Source organism: Diceros bicornis, chromosome 19 (assembly GCF_020826845.1).
Source record: "Diceros bicornis minor isolate mBicDic1 chromosome 19, mDicBic1.mat.cur, whole genome shotgun sequence".
NCBI lineage: Eukaryota > Metazoa > Chordata > Mammalia > Perissodactyla > Rhinocerotidae > Diceros > Diceros bicornis.
This window is the reverse complement of record NC_080758.1, coordinates 29,488,707-29,512,500: the sequence shown is the minus strand read 5'-3', so window position 1 is coordinate 29,512,500 and position 23,794 is coordinate 29,488,707. Positions and strand designations below refer to the sequence as shown.

The 23,794-nt window shown below is 39.3% G+C and overlaps 1 protein-coding gene across 1 annotated transcript in view; it reads left to right on the top strand.

Annotated features, from left to right (window-relative positions):
• Window positions 1-23,794, top strand: part of SIRPB2 (signal regulatory protein beta 2) — a 33,930-nt gene continuing 10,136 nt past the window's right edge. Inside the window, 1 exon segment of the mRNA XM_058562193.1 lies at window positions 1-82. Within this exon segment, the coding sequence (XP_058418176.1) occupies window positions 1-82 (82 nt within the window).

Here is a 23,794-nt window from a genome sequence, read left to right as displayed (position 1 = left end):
ATGGCTGGCCACATCCAGCCCACCCACACCAATGCCCCTGGTCACCTCTACTGGTGGCACTACTCACAGGACCCTCCTGAGAGTAGGATGAGGGACAGAGAGTAGGATGGGGGGACCAGCCTCAGGCTGAGAAACCTTCAACAGGCTGAGCGATCGGTGTGCTTCTTGGCCATTTCCTGGGGGGCTGAACCCAGAGGCCCCTCACATTGCAGACCAAGACATGAGGGAGAGTGGGAAGGTCTACACAAAGGACCACGACCTCCCCCAACTTCTATCCAGGTGAAGTTCACGCAGTCCTCTTAAACAGGCTCCCGTTGTGTTCCTGTTCCCGTAAAAAGTTTGTTGAATGTACTGAACTCAGTAGGGTTCAAGAAGAAAGCTTCTTCTTTCTTCCTCACACCTCCTTTCAAATAAGCTGTACCATATCATCCCTCCTACTAGATAATAACAGTACCTGTTATTCAGGTAATGGAAATTGCAATCTCTCCTTCAGTTAGTTCCTCTCCCCTGGGGGGACAAGGCTCAGGTTGAGAAACCTGCATGGGGCTGAGGGATGGGTGGGCTTCTTGGCCATTTCCCACCTCGCTTTTCTGTTCATTCTCCCTCTCACTGCTTCCTCTGGCTTCCCCAAGATTGCAAAAGATGAAGGGGAGGAGGGACTTTCCTACGCACTTTCATTGCCTCCTTCCCCATTCAGTGACACAGTGGTAGCCAATTGGCGGGTGGCGAAGTCCAAATATACTTCTTTCATGCAGCACTTTTGTGAGTTTCTCAGAGACGTCTCCCAGGGAAATCCAGGTTGCAGCTCTGAGCAGCTGGCCAGCCCTTCACTCTACATTGTCTGGGTGTGAGATAGTGAAAATTCTGGGGCACACATGTCAAGTTTGCTGAGGGTCCTCTTAAAGCCTTCATTGGGCCTGAGGTGGGGTTAAGCTCTCTTCCCTCCCCTAAGCATGTCCACAATCCATGCTCTAAAGAAATCCCACTCTAACATCTCGCATTATTTATCGCCCAGCCCCCCCTTATATACCATCAGCGTATGTGCCGGGTATCACTGGCAGAAGTAGTCTTTGGCCACCCCTTTTCCTCCTCCTGTGTAGATGGTCCATCTCCTTCATTTGCAGAGATGCCTGACATCTCTTGTTCTCAGCTTTAGAGCCTCAACGATAGAGTCTCATGAGCTCCTGTTGTAAAACTACATTCAGTATTGATGATGTGCCAAACACTTTGTTATGTTATTTAATCCTCACAAGGGGACATGGATCAATATGATTATCCTACTTTAGAGAGGGGGAAACTAAGGCTCAGAGAGAGTCATGACTTTCCCACGTTCATGTTGCCTCATAAGACCAGGGCCAGAGGCAGAGTTCTTTGTGCCCCACCTCAGCTGCTGCACCATAACACTCGCCATATCCTCTGTCTCTCTCATTTTTCTCTCTTTTTCTCACACAGACACACTCATAGAGTTAGTGTTTCCTAGACATTCTGCCACTAAAAAGATGACCTCTGAACATTCAATGAGAACAAATGCAGTATATACAGGGGCATGTCAAAAGCAGGCCTAAAAATATGTAGTCTGGCCACCCAATTCCAAAACAGACAAAAAGAAATATTTGGAATCCAGAAGTTCAGCTTCAGGGAAGTGCTGCTTCTTAGGATGGTTGAATGCTACCAGATCAATGCCCAGGAAGCAGCACAGCCCGAATCAACAGCATCACATAGAAAATCAGATTGACGAGAACTTGCTTCCTTGCGATTGGAGACCTAAGACTGAGCCCAACCTTGATCAGGGGTATAAAAGCAGAGTAATTGAGAGAAGTCTAACTTCGGGAGAAACATAGCACCAGGCTGCATAGGACGTGGGATGGAAGATAGATCCAAATAGCAAAACAAAGAGATATAGCTCCAATTTCCAAGTCCTGTACAAGGGAAGGCCATGTCACTGAGTTGTATACTGGTAACTACTCATCTGTGTGAGTAATAAGATAAAAAAGAAATATCAATTTAATGACAGCCCAGAATGACTCTGAGGGATTGAAGTGTTTTGTTGGAAAACTAGTAATTATTAAAAGGTGCTCAATATCAGTAATCATGTTGCAAATTAAATGCACAAGTAAATTAAAGTCACAATGAGAGATCACTACACACCTATTAAATGGGCTAAAATTAAGAAGACTGACACTGCCATGTGGAGCCACTGGAACTCTCATACACTGCTGGTGGGATTGTAATATGGTGCAACCGTTTTGGAAAACAGTTTGGCAGTTTCTTATAAAATCATACATGAAATCCAGCCATGCCACTCTCAGAGAAAGGAGCATAAATGTCTACAAAAAGACATGTAGAAGGAGTTTTATTGTAATTGCTTTACATAGTAGCTTTATTTGTAATTGCCAGAAACTGAAAACAACCCAAATGGCCACCAACAGGATAATGAATAAACATAATATATCCATACATTGAAATACTTCTCAGCAATAAAAAAAAAATTAACTTAAAACTGTGGTACATCCGTACTGTAACATCCACACTAAAAAGGAATGAAGTGTTGATATGCGCAACAGCTTGTATGTATCTCAAGGACAATATGCTAAGTGAGATAAATCAATCTCAACTGTTCACATACTATATAATTCCATTTATATGACATTTTTGAAATGACAAAATTATAGTGATGGAAAGCAGACCAGTGGTTGCCAGGTGATAGAAATGGAGGGGAAGGGGTTGGTGTGACTATAAAGGGGCAGTACAGGGAGATCTTTGTGGTGATGGAATAGTTCCGTATCTTGACTGCAGTGGTGGTTACATAAATCTACACATGACAAAATGACTATAGAAGCTATAGAAACACCTTATACCAATGTAAAATGCCTGGTTTTATATGGTACTATAGTTATGTAAGAGGTAACCATTGGAGAAAACTGGGTAAAGGGTATGTGGGACCTCTTCACTATTTTTGCAACTTCTTATGGGTCTATAATTGTCTCAAAATTAAAAAGTTTTTTTTAAAAGCCAGAAAAATTTAAAACAATGAAGGAAAATGTATTAAAATGGTCCACTAGAAAATTAACAAAAATTTGAACATGCAGTTCCCAAAAAAGGAAACAGTTATGGCCAAGTAATATATGAAACAATTCTCAACCTCACTAACAATTATGGAAAGGCAAATAAAGACCACAATGATATAACAACTTAAAAAATAATAACTATAACTTAAACGTGATGTTCAACAGCATAGATGAATCTCAAAAACTTTATGCTGAGAGAGTGACATCAGCATCATGGTAGAGTGAGTTGTACTCTTGGTCTCTCACCTCTAAGTCATAACCAATTGGACATCCATTGACTAATAGAGGATTCCCTACACAGTACAGCAGAATGCATAAGAGATCCAGGCATCTATACACCTGATGATGGGTGGACTGGGCCCCTGGGAGGTAGTGGAACTAGGGCAGCAGGAGGGGAGTCCCTCCTCCCCTGGCAGCAGCAATCCAGGGCATGGATACCCACACTGGCTTGCACACCTGTGAGAAAATAGGTGCAGCTTGCTTGAGTGGTCCTGGCAGGTGCAGAGAAGGCAGGCCAGCTTGCTACCTGCCCATCTCCCAGAGGACTTAGTCTGTGCATCTGTGAGTGGTCTCGGCGGGGGTGGAGAGGGTGGATCAGATTGCTCCCTGCCCATCTACCAGCAGATCCAGCATGGGCATCCCCTCTTCCTCCCCCTAGCAGTAGTCAGGTCCTTCCAACAGTGGGGATAGGATACAAAACTCAGATTTTCCTGGCTGCAGCTGAGTGCTCTAACCTGAGTTTTCAAAACACACCAGCTAGCACCAGAGATCAGAGGCTGCACAGTGAGCAAAAACAGAAACCTCTCCCTGCTTAGCCCCTGCCTCCCCCCAGTGGTGGCAGGTGGATGCCACGATCAGAGGCTTCAGGAACCACAGCAGAACTGATGACTCAGCCCCTGGTGGCAACATCTCTAACACCAGCTCCACCAGCAATGAGGGTTGCACACAATTCCTCAGGTCCCTGGGTCCCCAGCAGCATCAGTGACACTCATTAACCCATTAACCCAGCACCCCTGACAGGGGTGCAACCAGTACCCCCAGACAACCCAGGAACAGCAGCACAGCTAGTGCACAGGGCAGCAGCATCCGAGCCCACAGAGCACCTGTGGAGAGCCAGTGGAGGAACACAAGACCAAAGTGATCCCAGAAGCAGTAGAAGTTCTCTGCAGCCTGGTGACCCTGGTGCCAACACTTGAGATTAAAGTGAAGGCATCAGCAACCCCAGAGGCACAAGCAGCACAAGGAGGGCACTGACGACAACTTTGGCAGAGGCAGTGGAGAGAGGAAAGTGTAGGCTCTCAAATACAACCAGAAGCAGTACAGAACCAAAGAAACCAAAGCCATACCCAAATAAGAAAGATGGTTACTACCACAAACATGCCAACAGAGGATCAGTTCATCAAACACCATGAAGAACGATAGCAACATGGCAGACAGAAGGAGGAGGACAGCTCTCCAGAAGCCAAAATTGAAGTCGCAGAAGATTACAATCTGACAGAGAATTCAAAGTAGCTGTCATAAAGAAATTCAGTGAGTTACAAGAAAATTAATAAAGACAGTTCAATGAGCTCAGAAATAAAATTAATGAACAGGAGTACCTCACCAAAGAGATTGAAACTCTTAAAAAAAAAAAAACAGAAATTCTGGAGATAAAGAACAAAATAAATGGGGTGAAAAATAATATAGAAAGCATTACAAATAGAACAGACCATATGGAGCAGAGAGTTAGCGAGCTCAAAGATAGAAAACTAGAAATGAGTCAGATGGAGGAGGAGAGGGAACCAAGATTTTTAAAAAATGAAGAAATTCTTCAAGAAATATCCAACTCAAGTAGGAAAAGTAACATAAAGGTCACAGATATCCCAGAAGGAGAAGAGAGGGAGAAAGGACAAGAGAGCTTATTCAAAGAAACAATAGCTGAGAACGTCCCAAATCTGGGGAAGGATGTGGACATGCAAGTACAAGAAACTAATAGAACTCCTAATTACCTCAATGCAAAAAGACCTTCTCCAAGGCAGATAGTACTAAAATTGTCAAAAGTCAATGACAAGAAAAAAATATTAAGGGCAGCAAGACAGAAGAAAATAACCTACAAAGGAACCCCATCAGGCTTTCAGAGGATTTCTCAGCAGAAACCCTGCAGTCTAGGAGAGAATGAAATGATATATTCAAAATACTGAAAGACAGGAACTCTCAGGCAAGAATACTCTATCCAGCAAAATTATTCTTCAGATATGATGGAGAAATAAAAGCCTTCCTAGACAAACAAAAGATGAGAGATTTCAGGACCACTAGACCTGCCTTACAAGAAACATTGAAAGGAGCCCTCCTATCTGAAACTAAAAAACAAAGTTTTACAAAACCTTGAGCAAGGAGATAAACATACGGACAGAACCAGAAAATCGCAGCTCTATATCAGAACAGGTTAGTAAACACTTAATTATAACATAAAAGAGAAAAGAGAAAAAAGTATCAAAAATAAGTGTAACTAATACAATTAGCTCACAAACTCACAACACAAAAATGAAGAATTTGTGACAATAAAAACATAGAAGAGGAAGACGAAAGGGACAGAAACTTCATAGGCTAATGGAGATAAGAGGCTATCAGAAAAAGGACTATCTCATCTACGAGATCTTTTATACAAATCTCATTGTAACCATAAAACAAAAAATCAGTGCGGAGTCACAAAGCATAACTAAAGAGAAAATAGAGAAAAACATCAAAGAAAACCATCAAACTGAATTGGTAGACAGAAATACAAGGAAAAAGAAACAATGGAAATATAGAACAATCAGAAAACAAAAATAAAATGGCAATATTAAGCCCTCATATATCAATAATCACTCTAAATGTAAATGGATTGAATTCATCAATCAAAAGACACAGAGTAACTGAATGGATTAAAAAACAAGACCCAACAATATAATGTCTCCAGGAAACACATCTCAGCTCTAAAGACAAACACAGGTTCAGAGTGAAGGGATGGAAGACGATACTCCAAGCAACTGGGAAGCAAAAAGAAAGCAGATGTAGCTGTACTTATATCAGACAAATAGACTTCAAGGTAAAAAAGATCAAAAGACAAAGATGGGCATTATATAAAGATAAAAGAGACATTCCAACAAGAAGACATAATGCTTATTAATACATATGCACCTAACACCAGAGCACCAAAGTATATAAAGTAACTATTAACAGGTCTAAAGAGAGAAACAAGCCTAAAGGGAGAAATGACACAATAATAGTAGGGGACCTTAACACGCCACTTAAATCAATGGATAGATAATCTTGACAGAAAGTCAACAAGGAAACAGTGGGCTTAAATGAAACTAGACAGATGGACTTAATAGATATACAAAGAACATTCTATCCAAAAACAGCAGAATACATATTCTTCTCAAATGCACATGGAACATTCTCAAAGATAGATCATATGTTGGGAAACAAAACAAGCCTTAATAAATTTAAGAAGATTAAAATCATATCAAGCATATTTTCTGATCACACTGGTATGAAACTACAAATCAACTACAAGAAAAAAGCTGGGGAAATCCCAAATACGTGGAGACTAAACAACATGCTACTGAACAACCATTGGATCAATGAAGAAATCAAAAGGGAAATCAAAAAATGCCTGGAGACAAATGATAATTAAAAAAAAAAAAACTCTTATGGGATGCAGCAAAGCAGCCCTAAGAGGGAAATTCATAGCAATACAGGCCCACCTCAACAAACAAGAAAAATCTCAAATAAGTAATAGTAAACTACCCCAATAGACCTAGAAAAAGAAGAACAAACAAAGCCCAAAGACAGTAGAAGGAGGGAAATAATAAAAATTGGAGCAGAAATAAATAAAATAGAGACTAAAAACTCAATAGAAAGGATCAATGAAACTATGAGCTGGTTCTTTGAGAAGATAAAGAAAATTTACAGACCCTTAGCCAGAAAAAAAGAGAGAAGACTAAAATAAATAAAATCAGAAATGAAGAGGAGAAATTACAACGGATACCAGAGAAATACAAAGCATTATAAGAGAATAGTATGAAAAACTATATGCCAACAAATTGGAAAATCTAGAAGAAATGGATAAATTCTTACAATCATACAACCTCCCAAAACTGAAACAGGAAGACATAGAGAATCGGAGTAGATCAATCACAAGTAAAGAGATTGAAACAGTGATCAAAAACCTCCCAGAAAACAAAAGTCCAGGACCAGATGGCTTCTCTGGTGAATTCTACCAAACATTCAAAGAAGATTTAAAACCTATCCTTCTCAAACCAATCGAAAATATTGAAGAGGACAGAACACTTCCTAACTCATTCTACAAAGCCAACATTACTCTGATACCAAAACCAGAAAAGGACAACACAGAAAGGAAAATTACAGGCCAATACTGCTGAAGAACATAGAGGCAAAAATCCTCAATGAAATATTAGCATTCAAATACAACAATACTTTAAAAGGATCATGTACCACAATCAAGTAGGATTTATTCCACGGATGTAAGGATGGTTCAACATCTGCAAATCAATCAGTGTGATACACCACATTAACAAAATAAAGAATAAAAATCACATGATCATCTCAATAGACACAAAGAAAGCATTTCACAAGATCTAACAACCATTTATGATAAAAACCCTCAATAAAGTGGGTATGGAAGGAAAGTACCTCAACATAATAAAGGCCATATATGAAAAACCCACAGCTAATATCATACTCAATGGTGAAAAACTGAAAGCTACTCCTCTGAGAACAGGAACAAGACAAGGATGCCCACTCTTACCCTCTTATTCAGTATAGTACTGGAAGTTTTAGCAAAAGCAATAAGGCAAGAAAAAGAAATAGAAGGGATCCAAATAGAAAAGGAAAAAGTAAAACTCTCACTATTTGCAGATGACATGATTCTATACATAGAAAACCCTAAAGAAACTACCAAAAAACTATTAGAAATAATCAACAAATACAGTAAAGTTGCAGGGTACAAAATCAACATACAAAAATAAGTTGCAGGGCCAGCACCATGTTGTACTGGTTGAGTTCAGCAGGCTCCACTTCAGCAGCCCAGGTTCGTGGGTTCGGATCCTCGGCATGGACATACACCACTCGCCAGCCATGCTGAGGTGGCAACCCACATACAAAATAGAGAAAGATTGGCACAGTTGTTAGTTCAGGATGAATATTCCTCATCCAAAAAAAAAAAAATCAGTTGCATTTCTAGTTCTACGCTAACATAGAACTACCAGAAAGAGATTTCAAGAATACAACCCCGTTTACAATTGCAACAAAAAGAATAAAATACCTAGGAATAAATTTAACCAAAGAGGTGAAAGGCTTATACAAAGAAAACTATAAGACACAATTGAAAGAAATCAAAGAAAGCATAAACAAATGGAAAAATATTCCATGCTCATGGATTGGAAGAATAAACATAGTTAAAAAGTCCATATTACCTAAAGCAATCTACAGATTCAATGTAATCCCAATCAGAATCCCAATGATATTCTTCACAGAAATAGAACAAAGAATCCCAAAATTTCTATTGAACAACAAAATACCCCAAGTAACCAAAGGAATCCTGAGAAAAAAGAACAATGCTGGAGGGATCACAATCCCTGACTTCAAAATATACAACAAAGCTATAGTAATCAAAAGAGTATGGTACTGGCACAAAAACAGACACACAGATCAATGAAACCGAATTGAAAGCCCACAAATAAAACCACATGTCTATGGACAGCTAATCAACAAAGGAGCTAAGAACATACAATGGAGAAAGGAAAGTCTCTTCAATAAATGGTGTTGGGAAAACTGGACAACCACATGCAAAAGAATGAAAGTAGACCATTACCTTATACCACACAAAAAAATTAACTTAAAATGGATTAAAGACTTGAATGTGAGACCTGAACCCATAAAACTCCTAGAAGAAAAGACACTCTTTGACATCAGTCTTAGCAGTATCTTTTTGAATACCATGTCTACCAGGCAAGTGACACAAAAGAAAAAATAAACAAATGGGACTACATCAAACTAAAAAGCTTCTGCAAGGCAAAGGAAACCATGAACAAAACAAAAAGACAACATACCAACTGAGAGAAAATATTTGGAAATCATATATCTGACAAGAGGTTAATCTCCAATATAAATAAAGAACACATACAACTCAACAACAAAAAAATGCATAACCAGTCAAAAAATGGGCAGAGGGCCCAGCCCAGTGGCATAGTAGTTAATTTCAGTGTGCTCCACTTCAGTGGCCTGGGTTTGTGGGTTCAGATCCTAGGCGCAGACCTACACCACTTGTCAGCCATGCTGTGGTGGCAACCCACATACAAAATAGAGGAGGATTGGCACTGATGTTAGCTCAAGGTGAATCTTCCTCAAGCAAAAAGAGAAAGATTGGCAACAGATGTTAGCTCAGGGCAAATCTTCCTCAACAACAACAACAACAAAAATGGACAGAGGATATGAACATTTTTCCAAAGAAGACTTACAAATGGCCAACAGGCACATGAAAAGATTTTCAATATCATTAATTATTAGGGAAATGCAAATCAAAACTACAATGAGATATCACCTCATATCTGTCAGAATGGCTATAACTAACAAGACAAGAAATAACAAGTGTTGGAGAAGATGTAGAGAATAGGGAACACTCATACACTGCTGGTGGGAAGGCAAACTGGTGCAGCCACTATGGAAAATAGTATGGAGATTCCTCAAAAAATTGAAAATAGAAATACCGTATGATCCAGTTCCACTCCTGGGTATTTACCCAAAGAAGGCAAAATCAATAAAGTAAAAAGATATGTGCATCCTTATGTTCACTGCAGCGTTATTCACAATAGCCAAGATGTGGAAGCAACCCAAATGTCCATCAATGGATGAATGGATAAAGAAGATGTAGTATATATATACCATGGAATACTACTCAATCATAAAAAAGACAAAATTGTCCCATTTGCAACTGCATGGCTGGACCTTGAAGGTATGATGTTAAGAGAAATAAATCAAACAGAGAAAGACAAATACCATATGATTTCACTCATATGGGGAAGATAAACAAATACATACATAAGGAGAATAGATTAGTGGTTACCAGAGGAGAAGAGGGTGGGGAGGGCAAAAGGGGTAAAGGGGCACAGATGTATGGTGATGGATGAAAACTGGACTGTTAGTTGTGACTACAATGCAGTCTATACAGAAACTGAACTACAGTGATGTACACCTGAAATTTACACAATGGCGCAAGCCAGTATGTCCCCAAGAGAGTAATTTAAAAAAATGTTTTTTGTTTTTTTTTTTAAAGATTTTATTTATTTATTTTTCCCCCCAAAGCCCCAGTAGATAGTTGTATGTCATAGCTGCACATCCTTCTAGTTCTGTATGTGGGACGCGGCCTCAGCATGGCCGGAGAAGCAGTGCCTCGGTGCACGCCCGCGGTCCGAACCCGGGCCGCCAGCAGCAGAGCGTGTGCACTTAACCGCTAAGCCACGGGGCCGGCCCTAAAAAAATGTTTTTACACCGAATACAGTTCCGAAGAGAAACAGATTGTCACTTAAGACCACACACATGGAGCTTAGTTGGATTTTATATATAATTATATACAATATAGATAATAGATCTGCATTGGCACATGTGTTCAATAAATATGAATATTAGCATACAAAAAAACACTTTATGAGAAGAAGGGGGGATATCAGAAAGATGGTGGAATGGGAAACCCCAGACCCTCCTTCTTTCACAGATATGGATTTAACAACAATACAGGGACCAATTGCCTTTGTGAGAAATGCAGAAGCCAGGTAAGAGGTTTCTATACCTCAGGCAAGCTAGAAGCCAATCACATTGAAGCCCGGGAGGAACATTCATGACATTCACTCATCAGAACCCCACCTCTTGGCACAGAGCAGCATTAGTGGGAAGGAACCCTGGACTCCCAACTTCTCCCTGGAGAGGGAAAGGAATGGAGCGAATCAACATTCTGCCTTTTCTGGGTGCTGCCAGAGGGGCTGGTTTCTGTCTTGCCTAAACAATAAAGACAGGAATGGAGTGCAAAGTTGAAGGGTGTTGAGAATAAAAGCAATCAACATGGCTTGGTTTAGCACCAGAGTTTGCAGTACCACAGATAGACATTAGGTGGAGCTCCAGTACTGTGGCTTACTACAACAAGTGCGAGGCTGAAGTATTGCAGACAGACACCAGGGGAGCTCTTGGGTAGAAACACACAAACCTCTTCAATTAGGAAATCACACATACAAACGGAGAAAGGCACATCCCCAGAAAAGGCTTCAGAGGTTTCCAGAAGCTCCAGAAGCTCCAGAGGCTTTGGTTGGGGAAAGTTCTCCCTGTAGGAAACCAGACTACAAAGACGAAGAGGCAGCTGAGTGTTCAAATTCCAAAGAGCCACAGAAGATAACAAGACATACAAGAAAACAAGGAAACACGGCCTATTCAAACAAATTAAATCTCCAGAAATTGACCCTAAAGAAACATAGATACGTGGATTATCGCACAAAGAATTCAAAATAACCATCATAAAGATATTCAACGAATTAAAAGAGCACAAATAGACAACTAAATGAAATCAGGAAAACGATGCATGAACAAAGTGAGAATAGCAACAAAGATACAGAAACTATAAAGAAGAAATGAACAGAAATTCTAGAGCTGAAGAATATGGTAACTGCATTGAAAAATTCACTAGAAGGACCCCACAGCTGACTTGACCAGGCAGAAGAAAGAATCAGTGAACTCGAATACAATACTTTTGAAATTATCAAGGAAGGGGAGCAAAAAGAAAAAAGAATTAAGGAAAGTTAAAACAGCCTAAGGGATTTATGGGACACCATCAAGAGGAACAACATACGGATTATGTGAGTCTGAGAATAAGAAAGAAAGAAAGGGGCAGAGAGCTTATTTGAAGAAAAAATGGCATAAAACTTCCCAAATCTGAGGAGAAAAATGGACGTACAAATTCAAGAAGCTCAAAAAACTCCAACTAGGACACATCTAAAGAGACCTACATTGAGATGTCATAATTAAACTGTCAAAAGTCACAGACAAACAGAGAATCTTGAAAGCAGCAAGAGAAAAAGTGGCTTGTCACATACAAGGGAGCTCCATTAGCTTGTCAGCCAATTTCTCAGCAGAACTTTGCAGGCTAGAAGGGAGCAGAATGATATATTCAAAGAGCTGGGGAAAAAACCTGCCAACCAAGAATACTATTCCCAGCAAAACTGTCCTTCAAAATTAAGGGGAAATTAAGACTTCTGCAAATAAATGAAAGCTGAGGTAGTTCATCACCACTAGACCTACTCTACAAGAAATGCTGAAGGAAATCCTTCAAAGTGAAGCAAAAGGATGATAAACAGCAACATAACTCTCTGATAAAGGCAAACATATAGGCAAATATAGAATCTTGTAGTATTGCAATGCAGGTGTGTAAGTCAATTTTAAATCTGGTGTGAAGTTTTCAAAAGAAAAGCATAAAAATAAATATAAATCTATGTTAATGGTACATGATATAAAAAGAGGTAATTTGTGTCATCAATAACATGAAATGGGAGGTAGAGATGTAAAGAACTAGAGTTTTTGTATGCAATTGAAGTTAAGTTGTTATCTGTTTAAAATAGATTATTTTAACTTTGAGATGTTTTGTGTAGTTGCATTGGTAATCACAAAGAAAATATCTATGAAATATACCCAAAGGGAAATGAGAAGAGAATCAAAATATATAACTACAAAAAATCAACAAAAGACAAAAGATGGCAGCATGGGAAGAAAGGATAAATCAAAAAAGCTCCAAGACATAGAAAAAAATTTTAATAGCAGTAGTGAGTCTCTCTATATTAGTAATTAGTTTAAATATAAATGGATTAAACACCCTAATTAAAATATAGATTGGCCAAATGGATTAAAAAATAAGATCCAACTATATGCTGTCTACAAGAGGCTCACTTTAGATCTAAGGACATACATAGGCTAAAAGTGAAAGGTTGGAAAAAGATATTCTGCACAAATGGGAACCTAAAGAGAGTAGGAGTGACCATACTTATATTAGACAAAATAGATTTTAAGACCAAAAAAATGTCACAAGAGACAAAGGACATCATGTAGTGATAAAAGGGTCAATTCACCAGGAAGATACAACAACTATAAATACATATGCACCTAACATTTGAGCTCCCAAATATATGAAGCAAACATTGAAGAACTGAAGGGAGAAATAGACAGAAACATAGTAATAATAGGAGCCTTCAATACCCCACTTTCAGTTATGGATAGAACAACCAGACAGAAGATCAGAGGACTTGATCAACATTGTAGACCTATTGGACATAAGAGACATATACAGAACACTCCACCCGACAGCAGTATAATATACAATCTTCTCACGCACACATAGAACATTCTCCAAGTTAGACCACATATTAGGCCACAAACAAGTGTTAATAAATTTAAGAAGATTAAAATCATACAATGTATCTTCTCTGACCATACTGGAATGAAACCAAACATTAATTGCAGAAAGAAAACAGGAAAATCCACGAATATGTGGAAATTAAACAACTCATTCTTAAACAACCCATGGGTCAAAGAAGAAATCACAAGGGAATTTGGAAATATCTTGAGACAAATGAAAACAAAAACACAACATACCAAACTTACGGGATGCAGTGAAAGCAAAACTAAGAGGTAAGATTATACGGTAAACCCATTAAAAAAAAAAAAAAAAAAGAAAAATCTCAACTCAACAACCTAACTTTGTACCACAAGGAACTAGAAAAGAAGAACAAACTCAACCCAAAATTAGCAGAAGGAAGGAAATAGTAAAGATTAGAGCAGAGATCAATGCAATAGATAATAGAAAAGCAGTACAAAAAATCAACAAAACCAAGAATTAATTTTTGTAAAAGATCAACAAAATCAAAACAGACATAGCTGAACTAAGAAAAAAAAGATAAAAGACTCAAATAACTAAAATTAGAAATGAAAGGGAATGTTACAACTAATTTCAGAGAAACAAAAAAAGATTATAAAAGACTAGTATGAACAATTATACACCAACAAATTGGATAACCTAGAAGAAATGGATAAATTCCTAGAAACATACCAAGACTGGATCATGAAGAAATAAAAAATCTGAACAGACCTATAATAAGTAAGGAGACAGAAGCAGTAATCAAAAACCTCTCAAAAAAGCCCAGAACCACATGGCACCACTGGAGAATGCTACCAAACATTTAAAGAGGAATTACCACCACACCCACCTCCAAAAAACTGAAGAGGAGGAAACACTTCCAAACTCATTCTATGAGGCCAGCATTACTCTCATATCAAAACCAGACAAAGACACAAGAAAGCTACAGACCAATATCCCCGATGAACGTCGATGCAAAAACCCTCAACAAAATCTAGCAAATCAAATTCAACAGCAAGTTAGGATCATACACAATGACCAAATGGGATTTATACCTGGAATGCAAAGATGATTCAACATATGAAAATCAAAGTAATACACCACATTAACAAAACGAAGGACAAAAACCACGTGATCATCTCAGTTGAGGCAGAAAGAGCATTTGACAAAATTCAAATTCCTTTCATGATAAAAACACTCAACAAACTAGGAATAGAAGGAAACTACTTCAACATAATAAAAGCTATATATGAAAAGCCAACAACTAACATCATACTCAAAGGTGAAAGACTGGAAGATTTTCCTCTAAGATCAGGAACAAAGCAAGGATGCCCATTCCAGACACTACTCTTCAACATACTACCAGAGGATCAATTAGACAAGATAAAAAAATAAAAGGCATCCAAATTGGAAAAGAAGAAGTAAAATTATCTCTATTCTCAAATGACTTGACCTTGTGTGTAGAAAGCCCTAAAGATGACACACATACACACACATTTTACAACTAATAAATTAGTTCAGCAAATTTGAAAGATAGAAAATCAACACACGATAATTGGTTGCATTTCTATAAACTAACAATGGCCAATCAAAAAAGGAAATTTTTTTAAAATCTCAAATGGATTTTAAAAAAAGCATCAAAAAGGATAAAATACTTAGGAATAAACTTAATCAAGGAGGTGAAAGACTTTTACAGTGAAAACTACAAAACATTGCTAAAAGAAATCAAAGAATGGGGAGGGAGGAGGGCGAAAGAAATGATTAGGCACATGTGTGAGGTGATGGATTGTAATTAGTAATTGGGTGGTGAACATGAGAACATGACCTAATCTATGCAGAAATAGAAGTATAATGATGTACACCTGAAATATTTACAATATTATAAACCAATGTTACTGCAATAAAAAAAAAAGAAATCAAAGAAGACACAAATAAATGGAAAGACGTTCCATGCTCGTGGATTGAAAGACTTAATATTATTAAAATGTCCATATCACCCAAAGCAATCTACAGATTCTATGCAATTCCTATCAAAATCCCAATGGCACTTTTTTGAAGAAATAGAAAAAAACATTCTAAAATTCATATGGAATCTCAAGGGACCCGGAATAGCCAAAACAATCTTGAAAAAGAACAAAGTTGGGGACTTTACACTTCCTGATTTCAAAACATACTACAGAGCAACAGTAATCAAGACAGTGTGGTACTGGCATAAAGATAGATATATAGACAAATGAATAGAATAGAGAGACCAGAAATAAACCCTTCCATATACAGCCAAATGATTTTTGACAAGGGTGCCAAGACCACTTAATGGGGAAAGGACAGTCTCTGCAACAAATGTTGGGGAAACTGGATATGCACATGCAAAAGAATGAATTTGGACCCTTACCTTACAACATATACAAAAATTGACTAAACATGGATTAAAGACCTAAATGTAAGAACTAAAACTATAAAACTCCTGGAGGAAAACATAGGGGAAAATCTTCATGACATTGAATTTGGCAATGATTTTTCGGGATATGACACTAAAAGCCAAGGCAACAAAAGCAAAAATAGACGAGTGGGACTACATCAAACCTTAAAACTTCTGCACGTCAAGAAAACAATCAGCAGAGTGAAAAATCAACCTATGGAATGGGAGAAAACATTTGCAAATCATAAATCTAAGAAGGGGTTAATATCTAGAATATATAAGAAACTTCTACAACTCAACAGCAACAACATAAATAATCTGATTGGAAATGGGCAAAGGACTTGAATAAACAAATCTCCAAAGAAGATATACAAATGGCCAACAAGTATATGAAAAGATGCTCAACATCACGAAGCCTGAGAGAAATGCAAATCAAAACTGCAATGGGATATCACCTCACATCCTCTAGGATGGCCACTATTAAAACAACAGAAAACTACATCAAACTAAAAAGCTTCTGCACAGCAAAGGAAACCATCAAGAAAACGAAAAGACAACCTAACAATTGGGAGAAGATATTTGCAAACCGTACTTCTGATAAGGGCGTAATCTCCAAAATATATAAAGAACTCATGCATCTCACCAACAAAAAAACGACCAACCCAATTAAAAAATGGGCAAAAGATCTGAACAGACATTTCTCCAAAGAAGATACACAGATGGCCAACAGACACATGAAAAGATGTTCAAAATCACTAACTATCAGGGAAATGCAAATCAAAACTACAATGAGATATCACCTCACCCCCATCAGAATGGCTATAATTAACCAGACAGGAAACAACATGTGTTGGAGAGGATGTGGAGAGAAGGGAACTCTCATACACTGCTGGTGGGAGTGCAAACTGGTGCAGCCACTATGGAAAACAGTATGGAGATTCCTCAAAAAATCAAGGATAGAAGTACCGTATGATCCAGCTATTCCACTGTTGGGTATTTATCCAAAGAACTTGAAAACACCAATGTGTAAAGGTACATGCACCCCTGTGTTCATTGCAGCGTTATTCACAATAGCCAAGACTTGGAAGCAACCTAAGTGCCCATCAAGGGACGAATGGATAAAAATGTGGTATATATACACAATGGAATACTACTCAGCCATAAGAAACAATGAAATCCAGCCATTTGTGACAACATGGATGGACATTGAGGGTATAATGCAAAGTGAAATAAGTCAGAGGGAGAAGGTCAAATACCGTATGATTTCCTTCATTAAGTAGTAGATAATAACAACAATAAACAAACACATAGAGACAGAGATTGGATTGGTGGTTACCAGAGGGGAAGGGGGGAGGGAAGAGGGTGAAAGGGATAATTCGGTACATGTGTGTGGTGATGGCTTGTAATTAGTATTTTGGTGGTGAACATGATGTAATCTATGCAGAAATAGAAGTACAATGATGTACACCTGAAATTTTTACACCTGAAATTTTTACAATGTTATAAACCAATGTTACTGCAATAAACAAAAAATTTAAAAAACACAAAATAAAATAAAAAAACAATAAAATAAAATAAAATGCAAACTATGAAAGATATTTCACTAGGAAATTGAGAGGCATATAATTATCTATTTAACTGTCTGAGAACATCATTAAAATCGGAATTTATAGATTAACATAAAATAGTAAAATCATAGGTTTTAATCATTCATAAGGTTTCTCTGTTCTACATGCACTTTGTGTGATCAGAATAAAATGTTTCAGGTACATATTTGAACTAATTCACAAAAAAAAAAAAAACAGCAGAAAATAACAAGTGCCGACTAGGATGTGGAGAAACTGGAACTGTGTGCACCGTGCGTGGGAATGGAAAATGGAAAATAGCATGGCGGTTTCTCAAAAACTTAAAAATAGTGCTATTATATGATCCAGCAATCCCAATGTATATATCCAAAAGAACTCAAAGCAGGATCACGAAGAGATGTTTCCACACTCATGGTCATCGCAGCATTATTCCCAATAGACAAGAGATGGAAACAACCCAAATGTCCACTGACAGATGAATGGATAAAGAAAATGTGGTATGTCCACACAACAACATGTTATTCAGCCTTAAAAAAGAAGGAAATCTCATCACATGCCATGACATGGATGAACCTCAAGGACATTATGCTAAGCAAAATAAGCCACCAGCAAAAGGACGAATACTATACCATTCCACTCATATTACTATCTAAAGTAGTCAAAATCATAGAAACAAAAGGTAAAGTGGGGGTACCAAGGACTAGGGAGAGGGGGAATTAGAGTGTAGTGGGTACAGAGATTCAGTTTTGCAAGATGAAAAAAGCTCTAGTGATCTGTTGCACAGCAATGTAAATATACTTAACACTATGGAACTGGACACTTAAAAATGGTTAAGATGGTAAATTTAGGGAGAGAAGTCAAGATGGCGGCGTAGGCAGACCCTGAGCTCACCTCCTCCTGCAGACAAAGCCAATTTACAACTACTTGTGGAAAAATTACCCCTGAGACAGAACTGAAAACTGGATAAGAGGAACTCCTGCAACAACGGACAATCCCAATTGAGGTGGAAGAGGCAGAAACTCCCTTCTGGAGAGAAAAAACGCAGCCTTCACAAGCCGCCAGCTTCACGGCCACCGGGGAGCAGCCCAAAGGTACGCAGCCTCCCTGGAGGCATGGGGCACTGAGCCAGGGAGCTCCCCCGCTGTAGGCATTTTGTGGACCCAGCACAATCGAGACCAGTGGCATAATATCTGACTTTGCCTGCTACTAAAACACTGGGGAGTACCCCCAGAAAAGCTGGTTCACAAAGAAATTAAAACTGGCTCTTAAAGGGCCCACACGCAAACTCACCCGTTTCAGAAAGCATTCTAAAATCACCAGAAAGAAAGGTGCATAGTGCTTTGCTGAAAAGAGACTCACCTGATAGGCCCTGTGTGCATCTTGGTGAGAGGTGAGACCTCTCCAGGGACTGGGACATTGGCAGCAGCCATTGTTGTGGCCTGGTGTAGGCGTGCTGACACAGACGCCATTGGAGTTCTCCCAGAGGCCTGCTAGCCCAGGGTCTGCCCAACCCACTAGAGCACCGATTTAATCCAGCTCAGCCAGGGCAGGCAGCCCACCCTAGAGACTGGCCCCACCCAACAACAAGCCCTCAGGCAACTTGTGGGCCTGCATAGATTGGTGACTGGATTCTCTGCAGCCTGGCAACTGAGCCCACTTCAGAGGGGCAGGGCGTTCACAAGCAGCGGGTGGAGAGTGTGGGGCAGTGGTGGAGTGTGTGGGGCTCCCGCTGTGGAGAAACTGGGTCCACTTCGGGAGGTGGGGGCACACACACGGGGCAGGACTGTGTTGACTGTGTGTGTGGACCTGTGGGCGGCAGGGCTTGTCAGCTGCAGAAGACTTGTGCCTCTCAAAGACCCACATAGGGGGTTTGTCCCACCTTCCAAAGTTTGAAACAATTGGGTGCTCCTGTAATAATAAAGGCCTCCTGTATAATAAAGGCCATATATGACAAACCCACAGCTAATATCATCCTCAATGGTGAAAAACTAAAAGCTATCCCTCTAAGAACAGGAACCAGACAAGGATGCCCACTGTCACCACTCCCACTTAACATAGTACTGGAAGTCCTAGCCAGAGCAATCAGGCAACAGAAAGAAATAAAAGGGATCCAAATTGGAAAGGAAGAAGTGAAACTGTCACTATTTGCACATGACATGATTTTATATGTAGAAAACCCTAAAGAATCCACCAGAAAACTTTTAGAAGTAATAAACGAATTCGGTAAAGTTGCAGGATAAAAAGTCAACATACAAAAATCAGTTGCATTTCTATACACTAACAACGAAATAGCAGAAAGAGAAATTAAGAATACAATCCCATTTACAATTGCAACAAAAAGAATAAAATACCTAGGAATAAACTTAACCAAAGAGGTGAAAGAGCTGTACACGGAAAACTATAAAACATTGCTGAAAGAAATTGAAGAAGACACAAAGAAATGGAAAGATATTCCATGCTCTTGGATTGGAAGAATTAACATAGTTAAGATGTCCATACTTCCTAAAGCAATCTGTAGATTCAATGCAATCCCTATCAAAGTTCCAACAACATTTTTCACAGAAATAGAACAAAGAATCCTAAAATTTATATGGAACAACAAAAGACCCCGAATAGCTAAAGGAATCCTGAGAAAAAAGAACAAAGCTGGAGGTATCATACTCCCTGATTTCAAAATATACTACAAAGCTATAGTAACCAAAACAGCATGGTACTGGCACAAAAACAGACACACAGATCAATGGAATAGAATCAAAAGCCCAGAAATAAACCCACACATCTATGGACAGCTAATCTTCGACAAAGGAGCCGTGAACATACAATGGAGAAAAGACAGTCGCTTCAACAAATGGTGTTGGGAAAACTGGATAGCCATATGCAAAAAAAATGAAAGTAGACCCTTACCTTACACCATACACAAAAATTAACTCCAAATGGATTAAAGACTTGAATGTAAGACCTGAAACTATGAAACTTCTAGAAGAAAACATAGGCAGTACGCTCTTCGACATCAGTCTTAGCAACATATTTTCAAGCACCATGTCTGACCGGGCAAGAGAAACAATAGAAAAAATAAACAAATGGGACTACATCAAACTAAAAAGCTTCTGCACAACAAAGGAAACCATCAACAAAACAAAAAGACAACCTAACAACTGGGAGAAGATATTTGCAAACCATACATCTGATAAGGGGTTAATCTCTAAAATATATAAAGAACTCATGCATCTCAACAACAAAAAAAACTAACAACCCAATTAAAAAATGGGGAAAAGAACAGACATTTCTCCAAAGAAGATACACAGATGGCCAACAGACACATGAAAAGATGTTCAAAATCATTAACTATCAGGGAAATGCAAATCCAAACTACAATGAAATATCACCTCATTCCCATCAGAATGGCTATAATTAACAAGACAGGAAACAACATGTGTTGGAGAGGATGTGGAGAGAAGGGAACTCTCATACACTGCTGGTGGGAGTGCAAACTGGGGCAGCCTCTATGGAAAACAGTATGCAGATTCCTCAAAAAATTAAGGATAGAACTACCATATGATCCAGCTATTCCACTGCTGGGTATTTATCCAAAGAACTTGAAAACACCAATGTGTAAAGATACACACACCCCTGTGTTCATTGCAGCATTATTCACAATGGCCAAGACTTGGAAGCAACCTAAGTGCCCATCAAGGGACGAATGGATAAAGAAGATGGGGTATATATACACAATGGAATACTACTCAGCCATAAGAAACAATGAAATCCAGCCATTTGTGACAACATGGATGGACATTGAGGGTATAATGCAAAGTGAAATAAGTCAGAGGGAGAAGGTCAAATACCGTATGATTTCCTTCATTAAGTAGTAGATAATAACAACAATAAACAAACACATAGAGACAGAGATTGGATTGGTGGTTACCAGAAGGGAAGGGGGGAGGGAGGAGGGCGAAAGGGATAATTCGGCTCGTGTGTGTGGTGATGGGTTGTAATTAGTATTTGGGTGGAGAACATGATGTAATCTATGCAGAAATAGAAGTATAATGATGTACACCTGAAATTTATACAATGTTGTAAACCAATGTTGCTGTTAACAAAAAATTTAAAATAAAAAAATAAAAATAAAAACATAAAATAAAAATAAAAATAAAAGATGGTAAACTTAATGTTATGGGGTTTTTTACCACAATAAAGAAAAAAGAACCCACACAAACACAAAAAAAACTTTAAGACGAATGAGTGAAGCCAGACAACAGTCATTGCATGACTCTATATGAAATTCAAGAACCAGCAAAACCAGTCTATGGTGATAGAAATCAGATTGGTGGTTGCTGATGGGGCCAGAGATTGAATGAGAAGGAGTGAGAAGGAACCTTCTATGTCCTGGGGTGGTGATTACACCGGTGTATTCAGACATAAGAAACTTAAAAGTTCAGTGAGCCACGCATAATACTTGTGCAGTAGTATGTAAGTCATATCTCAAAAAAAATTTAAAACAACACCATAAAGCATGTCACGGAATTTGACACAAAATATCAAAAGTGAACAAGAAAGGCAAACCAAACCACAGGAGCAGGCAAGTTGCAAAGAGCAGTAAGTCAGGTTCAAGGACCTTAGGGGCTTTAAAGAGAAACTAAATGCTTCCCCTAAAGGAAGGAATGGCAGAAATGATGCTAGATGAATTCCGAGATTAGGTCATAAAAAGTCGTGCATTCCTGCTCTGTTCTCTTGCGAGTTGTGGGATTTGGTGCTTACAGACCACTGGAAATCCTGACTGCTTCAGCTCCCCAGTTCACTGCCAGCTCTCAGAGAATCAGGAATATTCAAGACTTACAGAAACCCACCACCAGTGACCACAGCTGCCTGTGATTTGCAGGTGACTGACAGAAGGGTGTGGGGTCCACTGCAAAACCTCACATTTGCCATCCACTGATGCCCACACATCTGCTCCTCTCCTTTTCCAGAGGAGCAATCATGCCTCTCCCTCTCATTCACCTTCCAAATCTAATACAAGCACCTCTCCTCTGTAGAACCTAATCCAGAGCAAATCTGGCAAGGAGTTCTGGAAAATGTGGTTCCCAGGCTTTCAGGCCCTCCAATAAAGAGCAGAACAGAGAAAGAATGGAGATAAATGCCAACTGCAAAAACACCAGTATTGCTGTTTTTTAAATTAGTATTTATTTGATTGCTGGTGAAGTTGAATGTTTTCCCTAGACTTGCTTACTGTGTTTTCCATTTTGTGGTAAACAAGGAAGAAGCTGTTGTTTCAACACAGTTCCATTTCTGTAGGCGGGGGAAAAAAGCCCATGTAGGTGTAGACTTGTGTTTTATTTATATCTCAGGTGCCCCTGCCGAAAACAGCTTAGGCTGATTCCTCAAGCTAGTGACAGTCACCGCGGTTCCCGCAACAACCAAGCCCACTGATGAGGAGGAGAATCACTGCTCCTGGTCACTGAACCATTACCAGGAGCCAGTGCCCCCCATGCTATCACATGGCATGCATTTTACAGATGAGCAGGACAGATCTGATATTTTGTAAGTACTTCCATGTGCATTTCCCTCTCACAGTAGTCTAGTTCCCTCCAGTGCAGCTCTGTTTCCTTCAAAGCTGGAGACTGAGGCTTGTTGCCTGAGGAGATGGCTGGAGAGATTCCAGCTAGAACAGAGGAGACCATCTGCTCAGAAGAGGGCTGAGGTTAGGAAAGTCCCTACAGAAGGAAAGAAGGGAATGCCTCCCCTTATGATTTGGTGAGGGTGGCCATAAAAAGGGGGAGAAGGCCAAGAGTTGAGATGCCAGGGTTCTGGCACACCCACTCCCTGGGGTCAAAACTCTGGGGTGGCGCGGCAACGGAGTATAGAAACCCGGGTATGTTTAGAGATTCCTAGAGCAGAAGGGATCATAGCCTGGCTTCCTAGGGTGTCCAGGAGGTCACACACCTCACCGAGGGGCCAGGTCCAACCTGGCTTCTGAGCAATAGATCAGAGATAGTGGAAGAATTGAATATCTCCAGAAACTGGTGACTATGGTTAACCCTGAGGAAGGTAATATCTGGGAACCTTATGAAGGAGACTTTGAATCCTGTGAATTCTGAACCCCGTGGATGCCCATGGTAGATGAATTACCAAAATGTCCACAATTCTTTACAGCTTCCCTGTATCCACGCCCTTTGCAATCTGATTTTGCAGCTGTTCCCATCAGAGGCAAAGTCTGTATTCCATCCCTTGACTCTGCTCTGATCTCCTGACTTGCTTTGGCCAAAAGAATGTGGTAGAAGTGACATTGCAC